This window comes from Lepus europaeus, chromosome 16 (genome assembly GCF_033115175.1).
Source record: "Lepus europaeus isolate LE1 chromosome 16, mLepTim1.pri, whole genome shotgun sequence".
NCBI lineage: Eukaryota > Metazoa > Chordata > Mammalia > Lagomorpha > Leporidae > Lepus > Lepus europaeus.
Window position 1 is genome coordinate 48,352,656 of NC_084842.1, and position 22,350 is coordinate 48,375,005.

Sequence of the window (22,350 nt, forward strand, 5' to 3'; positions counted from 1 at the left end):
CACTTAATAGTTGGGTCAGATGGAAGGCTGGATGGATGTGTGCGAGCCCTGGGGAGACTTGATCTCACTCAAGCTGAAGGTTGACCTATGGCCCTAAAGCATTCAAGCCCTGGCTCCACCCCGGTGAGTTGCATTTTATTGAGCAAGTCATTTAAAGTCTGAGTTTCATCTCATCTCCTAGATATTTTGCAGGAATTAGGAAAACTAATGTAAGAATTGGATATGATTGGTTGGCTGGAAGTCCATCGGGGGAGCAGCATTGCCTACATGGGTTTGAATCCCAGCATGCCAATCAGTAACCTGGAAGGCTCGCCCAGTCTCTGGACTTGTCAGTAGGCATTTCCATCTCCACGGACAAGCAAGGGTCTAAGCTGATCCAGCACACAGAATTGCTCTGCACGTTAAATGTGTCTGCAGATGCCAACACTGAGGCGCACAGGAAGGCAGCAGACCAAATCAGCACCCTGCCCTGCCAGCTTCCCAGCTTCCTCACCTGGAATCAGAGGGTCGCGGGGGAAGATGACCTCTGAGGTGGTGCCGAAGAGACAAGCCTGTGGCTGTGACCTGTGCCAGACCAAAGATGCCACCCTGGAGGCTGAGGCTGTGGCCTGGACTTCAGAGCATCACCATCATCGTGGCAGCAAACACATGGGTGCATTCGTTGTTGTGTACTAGACCCTGGGACCCAGCCCACCCTGCTGTCAGCCCTGACTGGTGGCTTCTCCTCTTCCCACTGGGCAGAGGTAAGCAAAGCTCTGAGAGGCTCAGCGGCCTGCCCGGGGCCCTTTGTGGAAGTGCCGGAGCGAGATCTGGAGGTGGAAGGATCTGTACATCTGATTCCAGAGCCCCCTCTCCAATCCAACGCGCAAATCACTTCCTAGGTCCTGCAGTGCCCATCTGAATACGGGGCCAGCTTCCGGGGGAGGCGAGTCCCCACACAGATGGCAGTCAGGAGACAAGAGGCATCCTCCCAGGGTGTCTGGCTTTGGTGCTCGCTGGGTGTTGGTGAGGTCCTTGTGCCTGAAAGGTTGCAGTCCTGTGATGCCGCTGGGCTCCACGCGATGCCAGGTACCGGCTGCCCACACTGCTGCACCCAAGGAGATTCGGAGGCGGAGCCTTAGCTCAGCACAATGGAGTTCCGTGCAGTGGCTGTGTCTGTTGTGAGAGCTTGTGGTGGGGGACCTGGTAGAGCGAGGCAGTTGTACAGACCTGCGCCAGGGGCTGGCCCCGGCTAGGATGACTTACTAGGTTTTCCTACACGGCACTGCTTGGCAAACTGCTGCAAATGGAAAAAGCACAGGGCTCCGACCAGATCTCTCCCACCACTGATAAAGGAAAACTCTTGAGCAAAGGCACCACGGAGCAGAGTGGGTAATCTGAGCTACACATGGATTGTGATCAACCCCAGCTTTATTCTCATCTCACTGCCCCTTTAAAAGCCATTCCATGGGCTGATTAGTCTGGCCCAGATAAAAACTTTTCCTCAATGTTCTTAATAGCCTGCAGTCACTTGCTTCCATACCCTATAGCCATTTGCAGATTGGAAGAGCCAAGCCCTTGGCACACTCCAGACGCTGGCTCAGTGCCAGGCTCCCACCCGCAGAATGGGTCTGGAGAAGAGCATTGCCCTTCTCTCTGCCCTGGCTCTGCTCCCCTGCCCCCCAGGATCACAGCTGCTGAGAGGCCCCAGGTCACCGGGAACTCAGCTCCCACCTCCCAGGCCCAGGTGGGGTTACCTCTATGCTGAGGTCACTTTCTGCTCCTTCTTGCCCCTGAGTACCTAGTGGTATGTCCCCAGCCTCTTGCTTCTGACGTCTCCTTGCCGCACCCCAGGATGCTCTGTAGGATGGACTCTAAGCATCTCTCCCAGCATCTGACTCCCTGTGCAGCGCACACTGGGCCCCTACCCAGCAGCAGCTGTCTCCACTAGGCCATGCTGATAGTTCTCAAAATGGTCCGGAGATGATTGACACCGACTCCCAGCATCCGAGAGCTGCTGCTGGGAGTACTCAGCGCTGCTCCCCAGCCCCCGGCCCCACCAGCCTCAACCCACTGAATCGGGATCTGAACACAAGATCGGCCTAAGATTGCCAGGTGATGCAGGGCACCAGTTATGTTTGAATTTTCAGATAAACTACATTCTATTCAGTATAAGTATGTCCCAAATATTGCATTGGACATACTCACACTAAAAAAAAAAAAAAAAAAAGAAAGAAAGAAAGAAATTGCATCATTCTGAAATCAGCTTCAACTTGACAGCCTACATTTTTATTTGCTAAATCTGGGAACCTGAATCTACTGAACAAGCTCCAGACTGCACACCAAAGTCAGTGGCGTGGTTTCATTATGACCTCTCCAAAGTGGACGTGCTGGAAATGTCATTCACTGTGCAACTGTGCCGTGAGGTAAGGCCCTTTGGAGGTGTCTGGGTCAAGGCCACTTTACCAAGGCTGCAAGAGTGCCCTTACTCTCTTCCGCACGGGACGACACAACATCCCTCTCTCCTGGAGGGTGCAATAAAGGTCGTCTTGGAACCGGAGACCCCAGCCTTGACCTTGCCTTGGGCTTTCGTGATGCAGATTGGTGAGAGAGTACACATCTGTTCTTTATAAAGTTCCTACTCCAGTATTCTGCCATAGCTCACAAGGGTCTGAAACAGCCAGAAAACCACTGACCAAGGAGAAAGCCACCCTGAGGCCCTCCAGAGTATGAGCCTGGCAACAGCCCTGGACATCCCGTCTCACCTGGCACCTGCTTTCCTCTTTGAATTTCTGAGGATTTCTTCTACAGCACTGACACTGCTCTCCCCACCTTGGGCCCCCATGTTTGTCTGAGTCTAGGAGAGCCTTACCTCTTGTAGCCTAAAAGGGTGGTCCCCTCTGGAATTGTGCAGGACATAGGCCATGTGGCCGAGCGACATAGTTGTCCCCACCCAGCCGTCCTTCCACCAGTTGCAGTGCATCATCTTTGGAAAGCAGCACTGGACTACGTATGAGAACTCCACAGGAAATGGGCCTGAGTCATGGGCACACAAGACACCTAGAGCCCATAGGATGGTCTTCAAAAGGCAAGAGCGCCTCCCCACAGCGTGCTGTGATTTGGTTCAGATACTTGCCAGAAGCAAGCAACAGCTTCCAGTGGGCACCTCTGTTGCCCCTGCCTCCCCATGCGTGAAATCAGCTCTCATATTCCATTCTCCGAGCCTGGAATCCTTCTCCCCTCCACATCCCCACCCCCGGCCCCAACAGACACTGAGCAAAGAAGAAGCCATTGGCATTCGGCAGGGGGCCGGTGGCTGATCCAAGGCTAGGAGAGACCTGAGCCCTAAGGCTGGGCAGTGAGAAAACCAGGGAGTGTCCAGCAAAGGTACCTGAGGACAAGGAGGGAGCCTGTTTGGTGGGACCAGGAGCAGGTGACCCGTGTGCTTTGGGGCCGTCACCTGTAGGCCAGGGAGGAAGGCAAGGCCCATCATGAGGGCCAGGGCAGGCGAGGTATGATTCAGAGCAGTTGGGGATAGTGCCAGCCCACATCCGCTCTACCCCTCCCACAGGTCCCCAGGGCCCGGAGCAGCTGCCTGCAGGGATCCATCAGTGGAGGGGAGGCGGGGGATAGAAGAGCAAATTGCTGAAGCTGCTCCTCCCCAGAAAGCAGCTAGAGCCACACCCTTGGTGCAGAGCCGAGGGGCCACCTCCCCACCTGCAGGGCCTCGCTTTGAGCTTCGCAGCCTTCACTCCAGGGGACATTGGGTCCCCCTGCTGCAGGGGAGGAAACTGAGGCGTGAGGTTGGGCAGAGGGGACACACTGTCATCGAGGGCTGAAATGACCACGCAACTCACTTCCAACCACTGGGCATGGCCCTTGGCTAGGAAGGCAGTTCCGAGACACTTAGGTCAATTCCACCCGAGTCATCATGCAGAGGTACAAACTAACACATGTAGTAAGGTCCAAGTCCCGTGACTGCGTTGCTGGCATCAGGTGAGGCCACGGGCTGCACAGCTCCTGACTCCAATGTTTTCATCTCTAGGAATGGACAGGGACCCGTCGGAAGATTTGGGGACCACGTGGAAAAAGTGGAGAGAGCGGGGATTGTTGCCTGCTACTCAGGATGTAAGGGGAGGCTGGGACCTCTGAGCCCAGACCCTAAGCTCCACACCTCGGGTCCGGGTCAGAGTCCGGAGCAGAGAACTAAGATGGCCGCTGTGCCACACAGGATATTAAAGCTGGGAGCAGCCTCAGGTGTTCCTGGGCCTCCCCTCCCTCCCCATATCCTGGGATATGGCCTGGAAGCCCCTGGCTCAGACCTTAGCCATGCATTCTCAGAGAAGCTCTGCTGTGACAGGTGCTGTAGAATGGGAGGCTTCAAGGGCAAGGCCACTGTAGAAACAACACAGCCAGAAAAGAAGCCTGCGTGACTTCAGCCTGCATCTTCCAAGCCACGCCCATTGTGACATCATCAGCAGGGCTGTGGCTCTAAGAATGCAGTGCTATTCCCCTCTGCCCCGGCCTCCGTAACCTCCCAGGCCCACAGCACAGCAAGGGCCATGCTCCTGTTCTCAATTTTCCTGCTCCTTTCCCAGGCCAAGGGAAAAGATCTCGGTAGGTGGACTCTTCTCCCAGGGGCCAGAGCAGCTGTCGCAGGCAGGGCTGGGCCTGAGAGCTGGCCTCCTCACCTCCCTTCGTCCAGTCAGTGGTGAGCATGAGGACCAAAGGGACAGAGCTGGACACGAGCTCACGGATTGGCTAACTGGCTCCTCAAAGGCCTGGGCACAAGGCCCTAGCTTGATGTTTTCCCATCCACCCCTCCTTGAAGCCACTTCTCTCTCTCCTCTAATGCCCAGCCCAGTGTTTCCCCTGTGTGAACTTGAGTCTTGGTTTTGAATCCCAAGGCACAAGGGAGTGCATGGAATGAGCCAAGCATCGGTCCTCCAGCTCAGAGGGTGGGGGGTGTGGAGCACGAAGTCTCCCAAGAGCTAGAGACTCAACGCAGAAGCGTAGCTCACCATAGTCAAGTTCAGGGGCACTTCCGTTTTGAGCAGTCAGCTTTCCACAGCTGCCGGTAGGTCCTTGGTCTCTCTAAGGGATGGCCAAGGCTGGAAGGAGGCTGGATGCCTTAGAAGCAGCCATCATCAGCCAAGCACTTTCCCACACGCAAATGTCCACACCAGCACAGGGCAGGGATCCTGCTGTTCGCATTGGAGCAGGACAGGCTCAGGATTTGTCCAGAGTCACACTGCAAGAAATCGGCAGAGGGTCTTCAGAAAGTTCATGGGCAACATATATTATAAGATCTATGCATGTATTTCAAAAATATTTTTCACAGCAAAGTAAACACATGTAGCTGCACGCATCTTCCCACAAACTCAAGTCCCCTTTGCCTGGTGAGCACCCGGCCTTTCCCCACTGTGCACACTGCCTTTTGGCCAGCACACGGCCTGTGCAGTGGCTGGAGAAGGTACTGTGCCCCAAGCACCTTGTAAGGACTTCAACACCTGTTATCTCATCCACTCATCTGTTTTACGGGACAGGGTGTTATGCCCATTCCAGGATCTAAGAGAAGGGTACACAGCTTCCTCCAACGAGGAAGAGGCTCGAGCTGCCTGACTGCAGAGCCTTGTGCTCTTAGCAGGTGCCCTGTTGTGCATCTCAGAGACAAACGGAATGGACACCCATGCCAGTCACCCACCATGCAAGCCAGCTCACAATTGCCTCTTGGTTTTGATGCATTTTCTCCCACACTTCCACATCAAGATTTTTAACCTGATGAAATCGTGAGGTTTTTGTTTTGTTTTGTTTTGTTTTGTTTTTGACAGGCAGAGTGGACAGTGAGAGAGAGAGAGACAGAGAGAAAGGTCTTCCTTTTGCCGTTGGTTCACCCTCCAATGGCCGCCGCGGCTGGTGCGCTGCGGCCAGCGCACCGTGCTGATCCGATGGCAGGAGCCAGGTGATTCTCCTGGTCTCCCATGGGGTGCAGGGCCCAAGCACTTGGGCCATCCTCCTCTGCACTCCCTGGCCACAGCAGAGAGCTGGCCTGGAAGAGGGGCAACCGGGACAGAATCCGGCGCACCGACCGGGACTAGAACCCGGTATGCCGGCGCCGCAAGGCGGAGGATTAGCCTGTTGAGCCACAGCGCCGGCGAAATCATGAGTTTTAAAATATGGTTTCCTCCTGACTTTTTTCACTCAACTTTGTATCACAAGCATTTTTCTGCATCATTAGAAACTCCCCACAAGCATAACTTTTATGGCCGAGAAGCGGTTCATCCTCCTGTATTTTAATCATTTAATCGTAACATTAGGTTGTTTTCAATTTGTTACTGTTAAGAAGTTTACGGCAGTGGACCTCCTTCAAATATATGTGTTTGCTGCATTCCAGAAGTTTCCCTTAGGCTAAGTGTCCAGAAGTGGTAACATGGAATCAGAGGGTCACTGTTCTGTGCCAGGTGTGGTTCCAGGCCTGAGGACCCCGCGCAGCAAGACAGGCATGCCACCTTCCCCTCGCAGAGCTTGCATCCTGGTACCAGGGCCAAGAAACAAGGACCAGGGGTGGGTGCGTCCTCAGGGTGATAACACAATGTGGAAGTGGAACGCAGGGTAGCAGATAAACACCGAGGACAAGAGGGCTCTGGTAGACACAGATCCTCAGAGCCATCTCCAGAGAAGTGATTCTCGGGGAGGGGCCTGAACAAAGTGAGAGAGAACCTTCCAGGCAGACGGCAGCATTGGGTAGCAAGAGCACCAGCTCTGATGCCAGACTGTCTGGTTCAAGTCTTGTTAGCCTTGACCTGCTGTGTGACCTTGAGCAAACTGCGTGAGCTCTCTGTGCCTCAATGATGCCAACCATAAAATGAGAGTGCACGCAAGAGCACCTACTCCTAGCGTGGTCCTAACAGTGAGGTGCTTGTAGCTGTACCTGACATACAGCAAGCAAACGCTCGGACGTGTGTTTGGGAAATCAAATGGAGGAAGAGCAGACCCAAAAGTCGTGGAGTGAGCGTGTATACACACCTGAAGGCTCTTCACACACAGGGCTGAGTTCTCACCCCAGTTCTCGGAAGCCAGAAGTGAGTACCCCTGGCTCACTCCAAACCATACTGCAAAGTCCTCAAAGCTGCTGCTGAGCTGCTGTTGGGAAAACCAGAGAGGGAGGGAGGGGGAGAGAGAAGATGGGGTCTTGGGCTCTTTAGAATGAAACTTGTGCCTTGTTCCAGAACATACTTTCAATGCATGGGTCCTCTTTGTGGGGTTGAGGAGCTAGACCTGGCCTCTCTGGACGGTGAATCTCTCTCCTTGGCTCGGGCCGCTGCAGTCTTTGCTTCCAGCCCCCAGGGATGGAGCTGCTCCTCACGGACAGCCTGGAACATTCAGGACTTTGCAGGAGATTCTGGCACTTCCTGGGCCGCCCTTGTGACTGCCTGGGAATATTCATTTCCAGGGCCACTGTAACACAAGTCACCACAACTCTCTTACCTTACAGTTCTGGAGGGCGGAATGCCAACCCGGGTCTCCCAGGGCTGAATTCAAGGTCTCGGGGCCCAGTGGAGGCTCTGGCCATGGCCTCTCCAACTTCCAGAGGTTGCCCTGGGCCACCTGTGTCTGTCTTAAAGCCAGCAATGTTGCCTCTCCCTGCTCCTTTCTTCCGTCGCACAACTGATTCTGATTGGCTTTTCTTCTGCCTCCTCCCTCACTTTCAGGGGCCCTTGGGATGGGCCCACTCAGAAAATCCTGCATACTTTCCCCGTATTGGGATTGCTTGATTAGAAACCTTCATTCCATCTCGTAGGTCCGTTGTTATCTAGCAAAGTTACACATCATTTCAGGCTCCTGAGCAGGGCCCGTTAGCATGCGGACAGCTTTGGGAGCGGCTGCTTTCCTGCCTTCCCTGTCAGAGTTGGCTCTGGAGAGCATCTTCTCCAATGTGTCCCGGATGAGAGCAGAAGCTCAGAGACTCAGCTGAACTCACAGTGCTGGGTGGAGTCCGAGCCGGTGCTTCAGACCCTGGTCCTGAGCTCAGAGCAACCAAGTGAAAGCATCTGTCAGCTCCCTCGTATGGGGAGGGGCGCCTCGCTGGACCAGCCTCTGTGTCCCGTTCTCTGTGGTGGGGGTGATGCTGCCTCCCTACAACCCTCATCTCCCCCCAGCCCAGGGCCTGACCCGTGCTGGACGTGGTCTGAGCCGTGCGTCTCTTCCCTTCCATTCTTCTCCTTGCCTCCAGGGTGTGGTGTAAGACCTGTTTTCGAGCAAGGAGCTCAGCATTCCAGAATCATAGCGGGAACGGAGGCTGAGGTGGGTGAGTTCCCATGGCAGGTGAGCATTCAGTCAGGAACTCACTATTGCGGCGGCTCTATCCTCAGCTCACAGTGGATCCTCACGGCTGCTCACTGCGTGTCTTCTGAGATGCTTGTGTGAGTACCAAGGGCCCAGCCCTGGGGCATGCGCACACTCAGCCAGACCCGAGGGCAGAGAGAACTCTTAGCACTGTTCCATGCAGAGTTGGACACGTATAGCTCCCACCCATGCCTTCCTGCCCTGGAGACAAGGAGGCAGCCAACCTGAGGCTTTGCCTTCCTTGTTGACCCCAATGGCCAATGACCACAGCTGCCCCGAGGTCACACCTTTCTGTTGGAAAATCTGGCTTGATGGAACTGAAGGGTTTGGTCCATCTGCCTCTCCCAGGGCGCGCAAGTCCTTCTAGGAGGAAATTCGAATTCTGGAAGCCTGGCTTTGTGTGCCATCTGATTGCCTCATTCCCTATTCCTTGTGAAACGTTCTCTGTGCTCCATGAGGTTGGTGGACCACCTAGCATTTACTGATGATGAGCCACGAGCAGGCGATCCTGCTGAGCAAGTCCATGAATTCCTTGAATCATACAGTGGCCACCTGAGGCTCATAGAGTGAACCACTAATTTATAGACAAGGAAACTGAGGTCTGATAAAGCTAGATGCCTCACCCCCAGTACGTTCCTAGTAAGTAGACAGAGAATTCAACTTCTGGCTCCAACACCCATGCTTTCTGCCATGCCCCCTCCATAAAGCTGGAATACACACAGAAAGGCTGACTTTAAAGGAGGGATGGAAACTGGGCACAACCAAGGGCCCTTGTGGCACCGGCTGTCAGGCAAGACTGAAGAATCAGCTGTGGGAAAGTTCAAGGCCATTCTGCCTGGAGGGGGGCCCAGGATGATGACTTATCCCCGAAGGTGCTTTCTGCTTTATGCAGCAGCAGTTCTAAATTAAACCCTGTTTCTGGGTTGCTAGGAGGTTGGTAGACCAGTTGATGCAAATAGAGGGACTGGCATCTTGCCCTCCCAAAGGTTCATTTGGTCTGTGCCAAGTCATCTTTTATGAGCTCCCCAGAGTGCCCTAGTCTGAGCCCTGACTCCATTAGGCAGGAGGACCCTGTTCATGTCTAGTACCCCAGAGGCAGCAGTAAGGGTAGCTGTGGTCTGCTCATTGGCTGTTTTGCCCTGTATTTTTTTTCAAATTCTCACACCTTTTGAGTCCTGGTCCCAGCAGGATCGGCCCTGAAGTCCCCCAGAATGGTCTGAGGTTTAGGTTGGGGCGGGGAGGAGGGGCAGAGCAACCCCTGCACACTTTTTGACTTCCCTTCGCTTCTTCAACCCCCCTCTTCCACACCATCAGAGTGACAGACCTGAAAATCGTGATGGGGACCAATGACTTAACCAGCTCATCCCGGGAAGAAAGGAGCGTCACCAGCATAATTTACCCAAAGAACTTTCAAAGAGACAGCTTGGACAACGACATCGCCTTGCTGCTGCTGTCCTCACCCATCACATTCAGTGACCTGGTAGTGCCCATCTGCATGCCCACGCTGACCAGCCCCTCCAAGTGGCATGAGTGCTGGGTGGCAGGCTGGGGCCAGACCAAGACTGGTACGCTACAGTTGAGTGTCTCCCAATAGCTGTTAGGACGAGCGCTAAATCCAAAGGAGAGGGGCGGAAAGTGGACAGGACAGCCAAGGAAAGGTGGGAGGAGAAAGGGACTTGCGTGGAAGCCAGTCCTTGTGTTCTCCGCTGCCTCTGAGTGCCACGGAAACCTCTGAGATGCCAGCTCTGAGCCAGTGCCTGGGTGTGGCCTTATTCAGCCAACTCAGAGCAGTCTTGTTTGATCAGAGTCAAACCTCAGTTAGCCATAGATCTATCTACTCTTTCTTCTCGAACGTCCCCCCTGGAGTTGCTCATTGCTGTTTGCCAGCTGATCCCTACAGGCATTCGAGAAACCTACCCTGGGCTCAGCTTTGGCTAGCTCAGAGTGTTGCCCAGCCTTTCTTCAAAGTGCATCTGTTGTTGTTGGCTGTCATGTTGATACTTGACCAGAATAGGACCAAGTACTCCTGGACAGGGAGGTGTGATGAAAGGCCCCCTGGATTCTGCCCAGAGAAGACTCCGTGAAATCACAACATACGGAAGGGGGGCAGAGCACCATGTCAGGCCTAAGGGGGAGTCTGGACCCGAAGGGATGTTAGCAGTGTGCTGGGGCCTCGAAGACTGTAGGTGTTTCCAGAGCTTAGCAACCAGGAGGAAACTGGTAGAACGTGACTATGGGCTCCAGGCATGACTCACAGGTTAAAAGCAGGAGTGGGCATTTGGCACAGTGGTTAAGATGTCCTTTGAGATGCCTGTAATGCACATTGGAGTCTGGGTTTGCTCCTTATTCCAGCTTCCTGCTAATGTGCACTTTGGGAGGCAGCAGTTGATAACTCAATTATTTGGGTACCTGCCGCCCACATTGGTGACCTGGTTAGAGTCCCAGGCTCCCAGTTTCGACCTGGCCCAGCCCTGGCAGTTCTGGCCATTTGGGAAGTGAACTAAATCTTTGGGAAGAGATAAGATCTCCCTCTCTCTCTTTCTCTCTCTCTCTCTTTCCCCCCTTCTTTTCCTTTCCTCCCCCTTTCAACTTTGCAAATAAAAATATTTTTTCAAAAAAAAATTAGAAAGGCAGAGGATGCATACTTGATTAAAAATACTCAATAAGGGAAAGGATTTTGAAATCTCTGTGTGGCCAGAATTAATGAGATAAAGAGAAGTCCAGGCAAATTCCTGGGACCAGCAGCCGAAGTGCCTAGACTGGCTGGAGGACTGAAGGGTTTTCACCAAGGGTGCAAAGCCCCCGTCCACGGCCCTGTGTGAGTGAGCCACCATGCTGATGGAATGAAAGCAGCAGCAGGCAGATGCATGGACGAGGCAGGACTATGCTGAGAAGTGGTCACCAGCCATTGCCACGGAGAGGTTGATCCTCTAAGGGCTGGCTGGGGTCTTAGCTGGAAACCTTCCTGGAAGTAGGCATATGGCTTGGAATGGGAGAAATAATTCCAGTAGGTGAGGAGTTGTTCGGGAAAGTTTGGGGTGATGGAACAGGTAAACTTCTGCTCTGGGGTTACCTAATGGAGAGAGGGATGCTGAGGAATGGGAAGGGCCATGGGAGGGGCTGCTGCAGGGCAGGCTGAGACACAGCCAGCTGCACCATCAGCACGGGGAGTTACTGCCCATGGCTTTTCTAATGTGCTTTCTCTCTGGGCCAGGTGACAAATATTCGATGACGACGGATATGATGAAAGTGCCTATGGTCATCATGGATCGGGAGAAATGTACCAAGGTGTTTCCAAAACTCACCAATAATATGCTGTGTGCTAGATATGATAACAAGACTTATGATTCTTGCCAGGTAACTGAGGAGCACCGCTCCCTCACTCTCCAGGCCCCTACACCCGGGCTGCTACAGCATGGGTATCCTCTCTCCACTGGGGACAGACAATCAACAGTTTAGAAAAAGAAGTGGGAGAGCAGGGCCTTTCAGCAGGGGGTGGGAAAAGGGATTGTGGAGACTCTGGGTGTTCGTTATGGGAACAGCGCCCTTGGAGCTATGTGTGCACACCTGGGAGTCTCTGGCACACATGGTTCTGGGCTTCTTCAGGGTCTCTAGGGAAACACATAAGACTATTCCCATTTCTGAGAATTCTTCAACAACAAAAAGCCAAGGGTGATTTGAGGCCCATATGAGGAATCATATGGATCCCCAAAGAAATTCCTGGCTCCTGGCTTCAACCTAGCCCAGCCTTGGCCTTTGCAGCTATCTGGGGAATGAACCCAGGGCTGGGAGATTCTCATTTTCTGTCTCTCTCTTTCTCTATCCCTGTCCCTCTCCCTCTCTCTCTGTAACTCTAACTTTCAAATAAAAAAAAAAGTTGACACCCCCTTCTGCTATTCCATTTTCATGAGAGTCCTGTTAGAAGATTTAAAGAGGAAACAGTCCTGTAACATAATAGCCAATATATCCAGGATCTATCACAACTGGAATACAGAGTTAAACTATTATACCTGGATTCAATTTATTGATAAACATAGGAAAAATAAAAAACTAAAATAAAAATAAGGAGAAATAAAAAACTCTAGCAAAGAGTGCTTTATAAAAAATTGAGAGTCTTTAATTCGTAAAGTAAAAAACTCATTTAAAATTTAACTCAAAATATATTATGCACTTAACTGTAAAGCTATAAAAGCATTTAGAAAAAGCACAAAAAATTGAGGGCTAGGTAAAGAATTCTTAGACATGATAAAGTGCAATTCATGAAAGGAAAAACTGGATTTGACCAAAGATAAAAGCTTCTGATTCTGTTAAGAGAATTAAAAGACAAGATACAGACAAAAAGAATTTTATGTAAAATATTTAAAGAACTCTCACCTTCAACAGAAAAACAAAAACAAAGAGGAAAAAATGTAATCCAGTTAGAAAATGGGCAAAATACATGAACAGGCATTTCACCAAAGAGAATATGTAAATAGCAAATAAGAATACGGAAAGATGATCAGCTTTGGTGGTCATCAGAGGGATGCTAGATGCAATTTAAAACCACGTTGAGGCATCACGACACATATCTGAGAATGCCAAAAATGAAACGTGATAACAGCAAATGCTGGCCAAGTTGTAAAGAAACCAGGTCATTGCTGGCAGGATTTTACAGTGGTCCAGTCATTGTCAAAAACAGTCTTTTAGTTTCATAAAAAACTAAACATCTTACCTTACATTCCAGAAAATGTCACATTTAAACTTTATTTTTTAGAGAAATAAAGGTTTAGATTCATATAGTTCATATAAAAACCTGTACAAGAGTGTTTATGTTAATAGCCAAATACTGGAAACAAATGTCCTTCAGTGTGGCAGGTTAAACAAACCAGTATATTCATACCATGAAATACTGTGCAGCAACATGAAGGAAGAAAACTATTGACCCATGCAACAACATGGATAGATCTTCAGAGACAGACTACTATGTGAAACAAGCCAAATCCTAAATAGAATCCAACAGTGTATGATTCCAATCCCAGAACATCCTTGAAATGATGAAATTAAAGAGAGAACAGACTAGTGGTTGCCAGGGGTTAAGGAGCTGGGGAAGGGAGGGTTATTGGTTATTGGCTACAAAAAGGGAACATGAAGGATCCCTGTGGTGATGGAGATGTTCTGTGTCTGGGCTGTGTCATAATGTAATTTTGTGCTGCAGTTTTGCAAGATATTATTGGGAGACACTGAGAGCACGTGAGAATCCCTGCATTGTTTTTCTTTTTATTTAAGATGTATTTATTTATTTGAAAGAGTTACACAGAGAGAGGAGAGGCAGAGAGAGAGAGAGGTCTTCCATCCGATGGTTCACTCCCCAATTGGCTGCAATGGCTGGATCTGTGCCAATCCGAAGCCAGGAGCCAAGAGCTTTTTCTGGGTCTCCAACGCAGGTACAGGGACCCAAAGGACTTGGGCCATCTTCTACTGCTTTCCCAGGCCATAGCAGAGAGCTGGATCAGAAGTGGAGCAGCCAGGTCTCAAACCGGTGCCCATATGGGATGCTGGTGCTTTAGGCCAGGGCATTAACCCGCTGTGCCACAGCACTAGCCCCTGAATTATTTTTCTTTCTTTCTTTCTTTCTTTCTTTTTTTTTTTTTTTTTTTGACAGGCAGAGTGGACAGTGAGAGAGAGAGACACAGAGAAAGGTCTTCCTTTGCCGTTGGTTCACCCTCCAATGGCCGCCACGGCCGGCGCACTGCGCTGATCCGATGGCAGGAGTCAGGTGTTTATCCTGGTCTCCCATGGGTTGCAGGGCCCAAGGACTTGGGCCATCCTCCACTGCACTCCCTGGCCACAGCAGAGAGCTGGCCTGGAAGAGGGGCAACTGGGACAGAATCCGACGCCCCGACTGGGACTAGAACCCGGTGTGCCAGCGCTGCAAGGTGGAGGATTAGCCTGTTGAGCCACGGCGCCGGCTGAATTATTTTTCATGACTGCTGTATATCTGCAATTATCTGTACAAGTTCAATTACCTTTGAAATTTAGAATTACAAGTATATTTAAAAGTTCAATTAGAAAATAACTTTTAAGTGGCACAGCCAAGCAGAATCTAAAGTCAAGCACATGTGCAACAAGGAATGTGATGCTTTCAAGGAAGTCTCTCCTGGTCAGTGGGCATCACAGTGGACTTGTGGCTGCACATGCTCTTGAGTCTCCCCAGCTTCAGCAGACAGGTCTTATTGGTGGGTGAACTTCTGGTGCCTAGCACAGTGTCCAAAAAGTGTTGGTCAAATAAAAGAACCAAACAAGCCAGCTGTCGGTACCTGTCAGCCAAGCAGCCATTGAAGAGGAGACATCTACGAGAGACCCTGAGGCATCCCAAGAGTCTGCGGTTGGCAGCCACTGGGTTACTGAGCAGTTTGGTCATAGGACTGCCAAGCTGACTTGGATTGGAGACCTGGGCTTCTCCTGAAAACATTGTCTTGAACACATCGCCTGTGACAGCTGGATGAAGTCTTGTTCTACTCCATGGAATCCCAGACTTTTAGAATCTCAGACATTTAGAGCCAAGAAAGAATGTACAAAGCCATTGAATCTAACTCTGCTTTACAGATGAGAAACATGGCTTCTTTATTCCTTAGTCATTCCATTCACTGTCTGGAAGGATGAGAAGCACTGTAGTAACTCTATAGCTCTTTGGCTATATTCAGTAATTTTGTCTTCTCCTTAACCCTGTGAGATGGGCCAGACAGGTCTCACTCTCCCTGTAGAACAAATAAGATAACAGGGATTCAGATTATACATCATTTGCCCAAAGTTCAGCATCCAGTAGTGATGGGGCCAGGCTTGGGAGCCAAGCCATCCACTTCTACCCCAGCAGGACAGGAGTGATCGTGTGGGGCAATGGATCTCCCAGCAGTGGGCTTGGGAGGCTCTTGTGATTTGTCAGCAAGTTTCTCCCAGATTTGTCCCTGGCTGATGGACTTAGCCCTTGACTCTTAGCCTTTTGGGGCAATCCTTTCTTTCTTTCCAAGGTATGTATTTACAGATGGCCCTCTGCACCAGCAGTCGGTTAAAGGAATCTGTGTTTCCTGAATATACAAGTAATACTTCTCATTTGCAAGGGTAAAATAATAACCCTCCATTTCTGGAACATTTACTACATAGGCCCTATGCAGAGTGATTTATAGACGGTTTTCATTTCATCTGCCCACAATCTTGGGATTCCACAGAGATTATCTCCATTTTAATGATGTGCAAACTGAAGCTTATAAAATTAACTTACCTACTTACCCAAGGACAGTCCTCTTCCTGATATGTAAAGAAATGAAAAATCAAAGGCAATATTCTAATCAGATTTTTATAATATGCGTTCATAAGATGGATAACATGATGAAAACAACTTTCATGGAAGGAGTTATTTGAGTGGAAATTCCATTGACTTTGTTCTTGCCCCATGACTTTGAAACAGAATTAGCACAAAGAAAAGAACACATGCACTCCCACAAAAAGCAGATGAGTGTCAGAGGCAATGATCTGTTCTGGAAAAGGTAATTTTGGTTTGGGCTTAACTTGCTAGGTTGCTTTGAGCAGCCTCAAGCCACAGCTTTCTGCAGATACCCAGGACGATCTGCTGCCCCCCCACCCCCGGTGGTGCATTTCACAATCAAGCCACAGTGGACTGGAACACCAATGACTCATTGTCTTCTCCTGCATTTTATCTCCATTCACTGCAGCCTATGGCCTTGGAATTCATCCTCACCATCCGTGCCCAGTGTCCATCCATGACCAGCGACCAGGTCCTATTGGTTTCTATCCACCTCTCTCTCTGCACTCACAAAATGGGAGTCAAAATGCGCACCTCACAGAGCTGTTGATGAGGGGAAGAATCCAGGAGCTGACACTGCACCTGGAACATAGCCAGGAAATGTCCATCGTCCTTGGCTGCCGTTGGAAATCATTGGCAGACTCCGTTCTCTCTAGCCACCATTTTAGGGTCATGGAAAGGGAGACCACCTCCCCACTGATTACAGGCCACTTGCAAGGCTGAAACTGCCCAGGTCCTTCAGCAAGAGAGTAGTATTGCAACAGTGGAAAGAGCAGGTACAGGCTTTAGCATCGGAAAAATCCTGGCTTCTGGCTCTAGCCCAGCTACCATATAACCTTCAGCAAGGCCACTTCTCCTTGGTGCTCATTTTCCTCCTATGAGAAAGGAAGCCATACGTGTGTATGGTATGTCGTAGGGACTTGGTACGTAGTCTCTGCATAACTGGATGATGGTGTGAGTCATAGAACCACATGGTTCCATCCTGCAGGGCCATGTATGTATTCCAGGAAGTTTAGCTGACTTGCCCCTTGCAAACACCCACACCCAAGAATTTCAGAGAAATGCCATTCCCCCCATGCCCCTGGAAGAACATCAAAACAGACCCAATTCATCATCCTAACCACGTTTCTCATATTCTGTTTTTTTTTTCTCCTCCCATTCCTTGCAATGCTTTCCTGAGCTGCTGATTTGTTAAGACCCACAGAACAAGTCTTCACTCTTCCCTCTGCCTGCAAAACATTGACTCCATTGTCCCACCCTGCCCCTTGTGCTGCCCTGAGGCTGTCTCTCACCAAGCCCACCCTCTTCCTCTTCCCTCTGTAGTCCTGTCCCATACACAGACCCACACTCTATTGGTTTATTATGTTTTAATGTTGGTAGTCTTTTATATTTTTATTGAATTATTTATTTTAAAGATTTATTTTATTTATTTGAAAAGCCAAGTGAGAGAGGGAGAAAAAAAGAGAGGCAAAGATCTACCCACTGGTTCTCTCCCTGAATGGCTACAACAGCCAGGACTGGGCAAGGTTGAAGCCATGAGCCAAGAACTCCATCCAGGTCTCCCACATGGGTGGCAGGGGCCCAAGCACTTTGGATCATCATCCGCTGCCTTCCCAGGTGCATTGGCAGGAAGCTGGATCTGAAGCAGAGCAGTCAGGCCTCGATTCAGCACTCATGTATGGAATGCCAGGGTCAGGTGGCCACTTAACCCTCTGCACCAAAATATCTGCTCCCATTTTATTTATTGATTTTAAACATTTATTTTATCTAAGGGGCAGAGAGATAGTGAAATATAGGGAGAGAGAAAGAAAGTTCCCACCCACTGATTCACTGCTCAAATGCCTGCAATAGCCAAGGCTAGGCCAGGCTGAAACCAGGAGCTAGGAACTCAATCCAGGTCTCTTACATGTGTGGCAGGAACCCGACCATTTGAGCCATCACCTGCTGTCTCCTGAGATTTGCATTGGCAGGAAGCTGCAGTCAGAATCCAGAGCTGGGAATTAAACCCAGGCACTCTGATATGAGATACAATTGTGCTAACTGGTGGCTTAATGACACCTCCATACTCTACAACCCGCAACTCCCAAAGCGAATTTAACAGCAGCATGTTCCTCCCAAGTTGCTGGGATGGGGTGGGCATTGGCAGTCTGGAGTAGGGAAGATGACTGAGTTATCTTCCATCTACTGGGCTATGACCTGTGCTCAGCTTCAGATGGATAGTTTGGAAGAAAACTCACTCCTGAACTGTTCTCTGCCCACAGGGTGACAGTGGGGGACCTCTTGTCTGCACCCAAAGTCCTGGGAAGAAGTGGTACCAGGTGGGTATCATCAGCTGGGGCAGGAGCTGTGGAGAGAAGAACATCCCAGGAATATACACCTTGTTGGTGAACTACATCCACTGGATCGATAACGTGACCCAGCAGCAGGGAAGTCCCTTGGATTCTAAGATCCAAGAAAATGTCCCTAAGGAGAAACCAGCAGACTCTCGGACCTCAGAATCCCCAGCGCCAGCACGCCTCAGGTTCTGGCTCCTGTTGTGTCTTCTGTTCTTCGGGTTCTTGTTTGGAGCCATTTCCTGCTGAAAATAAAACAGATGCTATTCTTTAACCGGAGTAGGCTGCACCGAGAACGTGCTGTGGGCACAAGGACTGGCTACCGCTCAGATGAAAGGGCCAGGACCAGAGGCTGAGAACAGAGATCAGAAAGTCAGGCGGGGGCCCCAGTGCGGGGCTGGGCTGCGGGTCACTGCATTGTCAGGGCTCTCTTCATTCCAGGCGACTGTTAGCCGACTCCAACTGGTTTAAGTCTAAAAGAGGTATGAATAGGTACATGCAACAGGAAACAAGCAAACGATGAACAGGGGTGATATGAGGACTTTAGGCCCTGCTGATTCTAAGATGTTGGCAGGGAGTGTTGCCTGTGGCTGTCACCCTCGAAAGGGTTTCAAAGCGATGGCCAGAATGACCACCAGTACCTCCAATTTGCATCCTACCAGCTTAGCAGCCCAGTAGAAAGTGCAAGCCCTGTGGTAGACAACTGTAGCATGGGCTGTGGCCTTGCTCTCAAGAGGCATAAAGCCCACAACCCTTTGCTGCTGCAAACGCTGGCCAACAGCGATGTTCTGTTAGGGTATGCCCGACTCACATGCCCACCCCAGGACCCAGCAAAGGGCCATCCATTCAGACATGGGAAGGGGGGAGAAGATGCTTCCCCAAACAGAAATCAGGGCGCCATGAACAGAAAAGGGGAACGGACACCGAAGGTGTCCTTCGATGGTGCCCGTCCTGGATGCTTGGCCTCCCCTGAGCCTGCCTGGCTGATGTGCATGGGCAGCCAAGTCCCAGGTTCCCAGGAGCTTCTGGAAAGAGGACTTGTGGGGACTGGTATTGTAGGATCAGTGGAGGATTAGGGTTAGAGTGGGGAGAAGGAGAACAAGGAAGTCTCTTTCGGAAGTGTCAGCCATGCTATAGGTCAGGGAAGAGTCCACACTCCCATGGAAAGCTCTGCCTTTCCTCAGAGGCCCTTCTGTCTTCGGTGGGGGCCCAGGCATCCAAACCCAGAGGAGAGAGGCCCAGGGCAGCGCTCAGCCTCAGTGAGCAGAGGGCAGGAGCCTGTTCTCCAGGTGCTGCTTGTATACGGTGATGCAGAAGGCATGGAGCAGCTGGGAGCGAGCATTGCAGAACACACAGGTGGGCTGTGCCCTGGCCAGAACCCAGCAGGAAGGGAACCACGGGGAAGCATCAGCCGAACTGAAAAGCACGCCTCTCTGGGGATGAAGAAGAGAGCATGGGATGGGCCAGTTGGAGGAGAGTGTTATCAATGTGGCTCCAGGGTGAGCCAGGAGAGAGGATTGGTAACACGTAGAGAGCAGAGGGAACAGAGAGTAGGCCTGTCTGCTTCAAAAGAGAGGACTACAAAAAAAAAAAAAAAATAGAATCCAGAGGAAAACTTAAGGTTGCATAATCGAAAGACACAAGTTGTCCTTAAGGGAAGTGTAAGCACGCCATCAGTTCTGCCATGTGGGAGGAACTTAAGCCACCGTGTGAGGGTGCCTGGGGCTAATTCTGTCTGTCGTCTTGGGGGCAAGGGTGTCTTTGGATGAGATGAATATTTAACTCAATGAACTTGAATAAGCAGGTTGCCTTCCATCATGTGGATGGGCCTCATCCACTCAGGTGGAAGTCTCAATGGAACAAAAAGACTGTCCCCCGCCCCCCACTGCAGAGAAAGAGGGAACTTCCCAGCAGACTGCCTTTGGATTTGTAGCTGCGCCACTGACTTTTTGTGTCTCTGCCTCTGGCCTTCCAGCTGGATCTGCAGCGTTGGCTCTCCCAGGTTGTGAGCCTGCCAGCTCACACAGCAGAGCTGCACCTGCCAGTCCCCATAATCAAGTGAGCCAACTCCTTATTAGACATATAATTAATAGGATGTGTGGATATGCAAGGAGACTTCAAAACATTCATGGAAAATGCAACTGAAAGGCAAGCTTATTTTGGGCCAAAAAACTTTTGAAATCTACCCACAGCTTATTCATAGTACATATTTTCTGTGGAGTTTTTGAAGACTCCTCACATACACACTTGTGCACACACATCCTATTCATTCTGTTTCTCTGGAGCACCCCGGAAGGATTTCTCCAGTATGTTGTAGCGGCTACTACCATAGTGAGGTGGGATCAGTGTTGCCATTTCGCATTCAACCATGGCAACGCTTGACCACGACGAGGGGGTTGTAGGCTTAAACATTATGCAGTGAATGAGTCCTGTCACCCAGTGATCATGGGTGTCCCATCAGAGTGTGCCCACCTACAGCCTCAGGGGTACCTGCAGTTCCCCCACTGTGCACATCCACCAAGACACAGAGCAGTTCTCTGACCGCTGGGATTGACACTCAGTGCCACCGAAGCCTGGAGCTTCCGGGCTCCCAGGGGAGGTGACTTCCCTGAGAGTGAAGGCAGAGGCACAAAGTTTTCATACACCACCTCTTTTCTTTTTTCTTTCTTTCTCTTTTTTTAAAGGTTGGCATTGTGTTAAGCTGCTGCCTGGGACACTGGCATCCCACGTTCCCACATGAACCGCTTTTTTTAAAAAGATGTATTTTATTTATTTGAAAGAGTTACAGAGAAAGGTAGAGACAGAGAGTGAGGTCTTCTATCTGCTGGTCCACTCCCCAGATGGCTGCAATGGCCGGAGCTGCGCCGATCCGAAGCCAGGAGCCAGGAGCTTCTTCAGGGTCTCCCACATGGGGGCAGAGGCCCAAGGACTTGGGCCATCTTCTACTGCTTTCCCAGGCCACAGCAGAGAGCTGGATTGGAAGAGGAGCAGCTGGGACTCGAACTGGCGCCCATATGGGATGCCGGCGCTTCGAGGCCAGGGCTTTAACCTGGTGTGCTACTGTGCTGGCCCTGCTACCTCTTTTCTATCTCCCTCAAATCCCCCTACTATTAACATCTTGCGTTAATAACAATGAATCAACTTGGATATATTATCATTAACTAAATTCCAGAGTTTATTCACATTTCTCTAGTTTTGATATCCTTTTTTTTTAATTCCAGGATCCCTAAGATGCAAAAATGACACTCAGTTGTCATGTGTCCTCGGGCCCTCTTGGCTGTGACAGATTCTCAGATTTTCCATGCTGTTGCTGTTTATTTTGTTTGAAAGAGAGAGAGACAGAAATTTCCCTATCCACTGGTTTACTTCCAAAATGTCCACAACAGCCAAGGCTGAGCCAAAGCAAAGCCAGGAGGTGAGAACTCCTCTGGGTCTCCAACATGGATTCATGGACCCAACCGTGTGAGCCATTACCGCTGCCTCCTTGGACACCTTTTAGCAGGAAGCTGGAGTTCGGAGCCGACATGGGATTCAAGTCCAGGTACTCTGATGTGGGATGTGTTCATCCCAAGCCATGTCTTAACTGCTGCAGCAGACGTCTTGCCCAGACTTTCCTTGTTTTTGATGACCGTGACAGTTTGGTGGTGTTCTGATCGAGTATGTTATAGGATGCTCCTTTATTGAAACTTTTCTAATTTTTCTTATCATGTTGGAGTTATGGGTGTGGGGAGGAAGCTCACAAGGATTAAGTGCCAATCTCATCACATCAAATGACAGCTACCACTAACATGACTTGGCAATTGCTGGGGTTGACCTTGCTCACCTGGAGCAGGTGTTGTCTCTCCTGGAGAGCTCCTCATTGCTTCTCTTCCACTCTGTATTCTTCGACAGGGCGTCACAGTGCATTGCCCACGTGAAGGAGTGAGTTAAGCTCCTCTTCCTTTAGGGCAGAGTATCTATATAATTTATTTGAAATTTTTCCCGTGGCAGACTTGTTTCGTCTCTCACATGTGTCATTTAATTCAATCATCCTTTTCTATCAGCATGGATTCATGAATATTTATTATTTGCTTTGGGTTTTATATATATATATTTTGTTTTATTGTTCAGCTTGTCCCAGGCTTGGCCATTGAGTGCTCTTTCAGTGGGATATTGTGCCCCTTAGATGTACCCCTGTCTGTGTGGTGCTGTGTATGTGTGTGTGTGTGTGTGTGTCGTACCCCTGTCTGTGTGGTGCTGTGTATGTGTGTGTGTGTGTGTGTCGTACCTCTGTCTGTGTGGTGCTGTGTGTGTGTGTATATGTGTGTGTGGTACCCCTGTCTGTGCGGTGCTATGTATGTGTGTGTCGTACCCCTATCCGTGTGGTGCTGTGTGTGTGTGTATGTGGTACCT

At 50.4% G+C, this 22,350-nt stretch overlaps 1 protein-coding gene across 1 annotated transcript; it reads left to right on the forward strand.

The window, feature by feature from the left end:
- The first annotated feature begins 1,061 nt into the window (after positions 1–1,061).
- PRSS55 (serine protease 55) lies at positions 1,062–18,219 on the forward strand. Its single transcript, XM_062213161.1, has 5 exons — positions 1,062–1,068; positions 8,213–8,402; positions 9,640–9,890; positions 11,540–11,682; positions 17,887–18,219. Exons 1-5 carry the CDS (start codon positions 1,062–1,064, stop codon positions 18,205–18,207), a joined length of 912 nt encoding a protein of 303 aa, XP_062069145.1. The 3' UTR covers positions 18,208–18,219.
- The last annotated feature ends 4,131 nt before the right edge of the window (positions 18,220–22,350 follow it).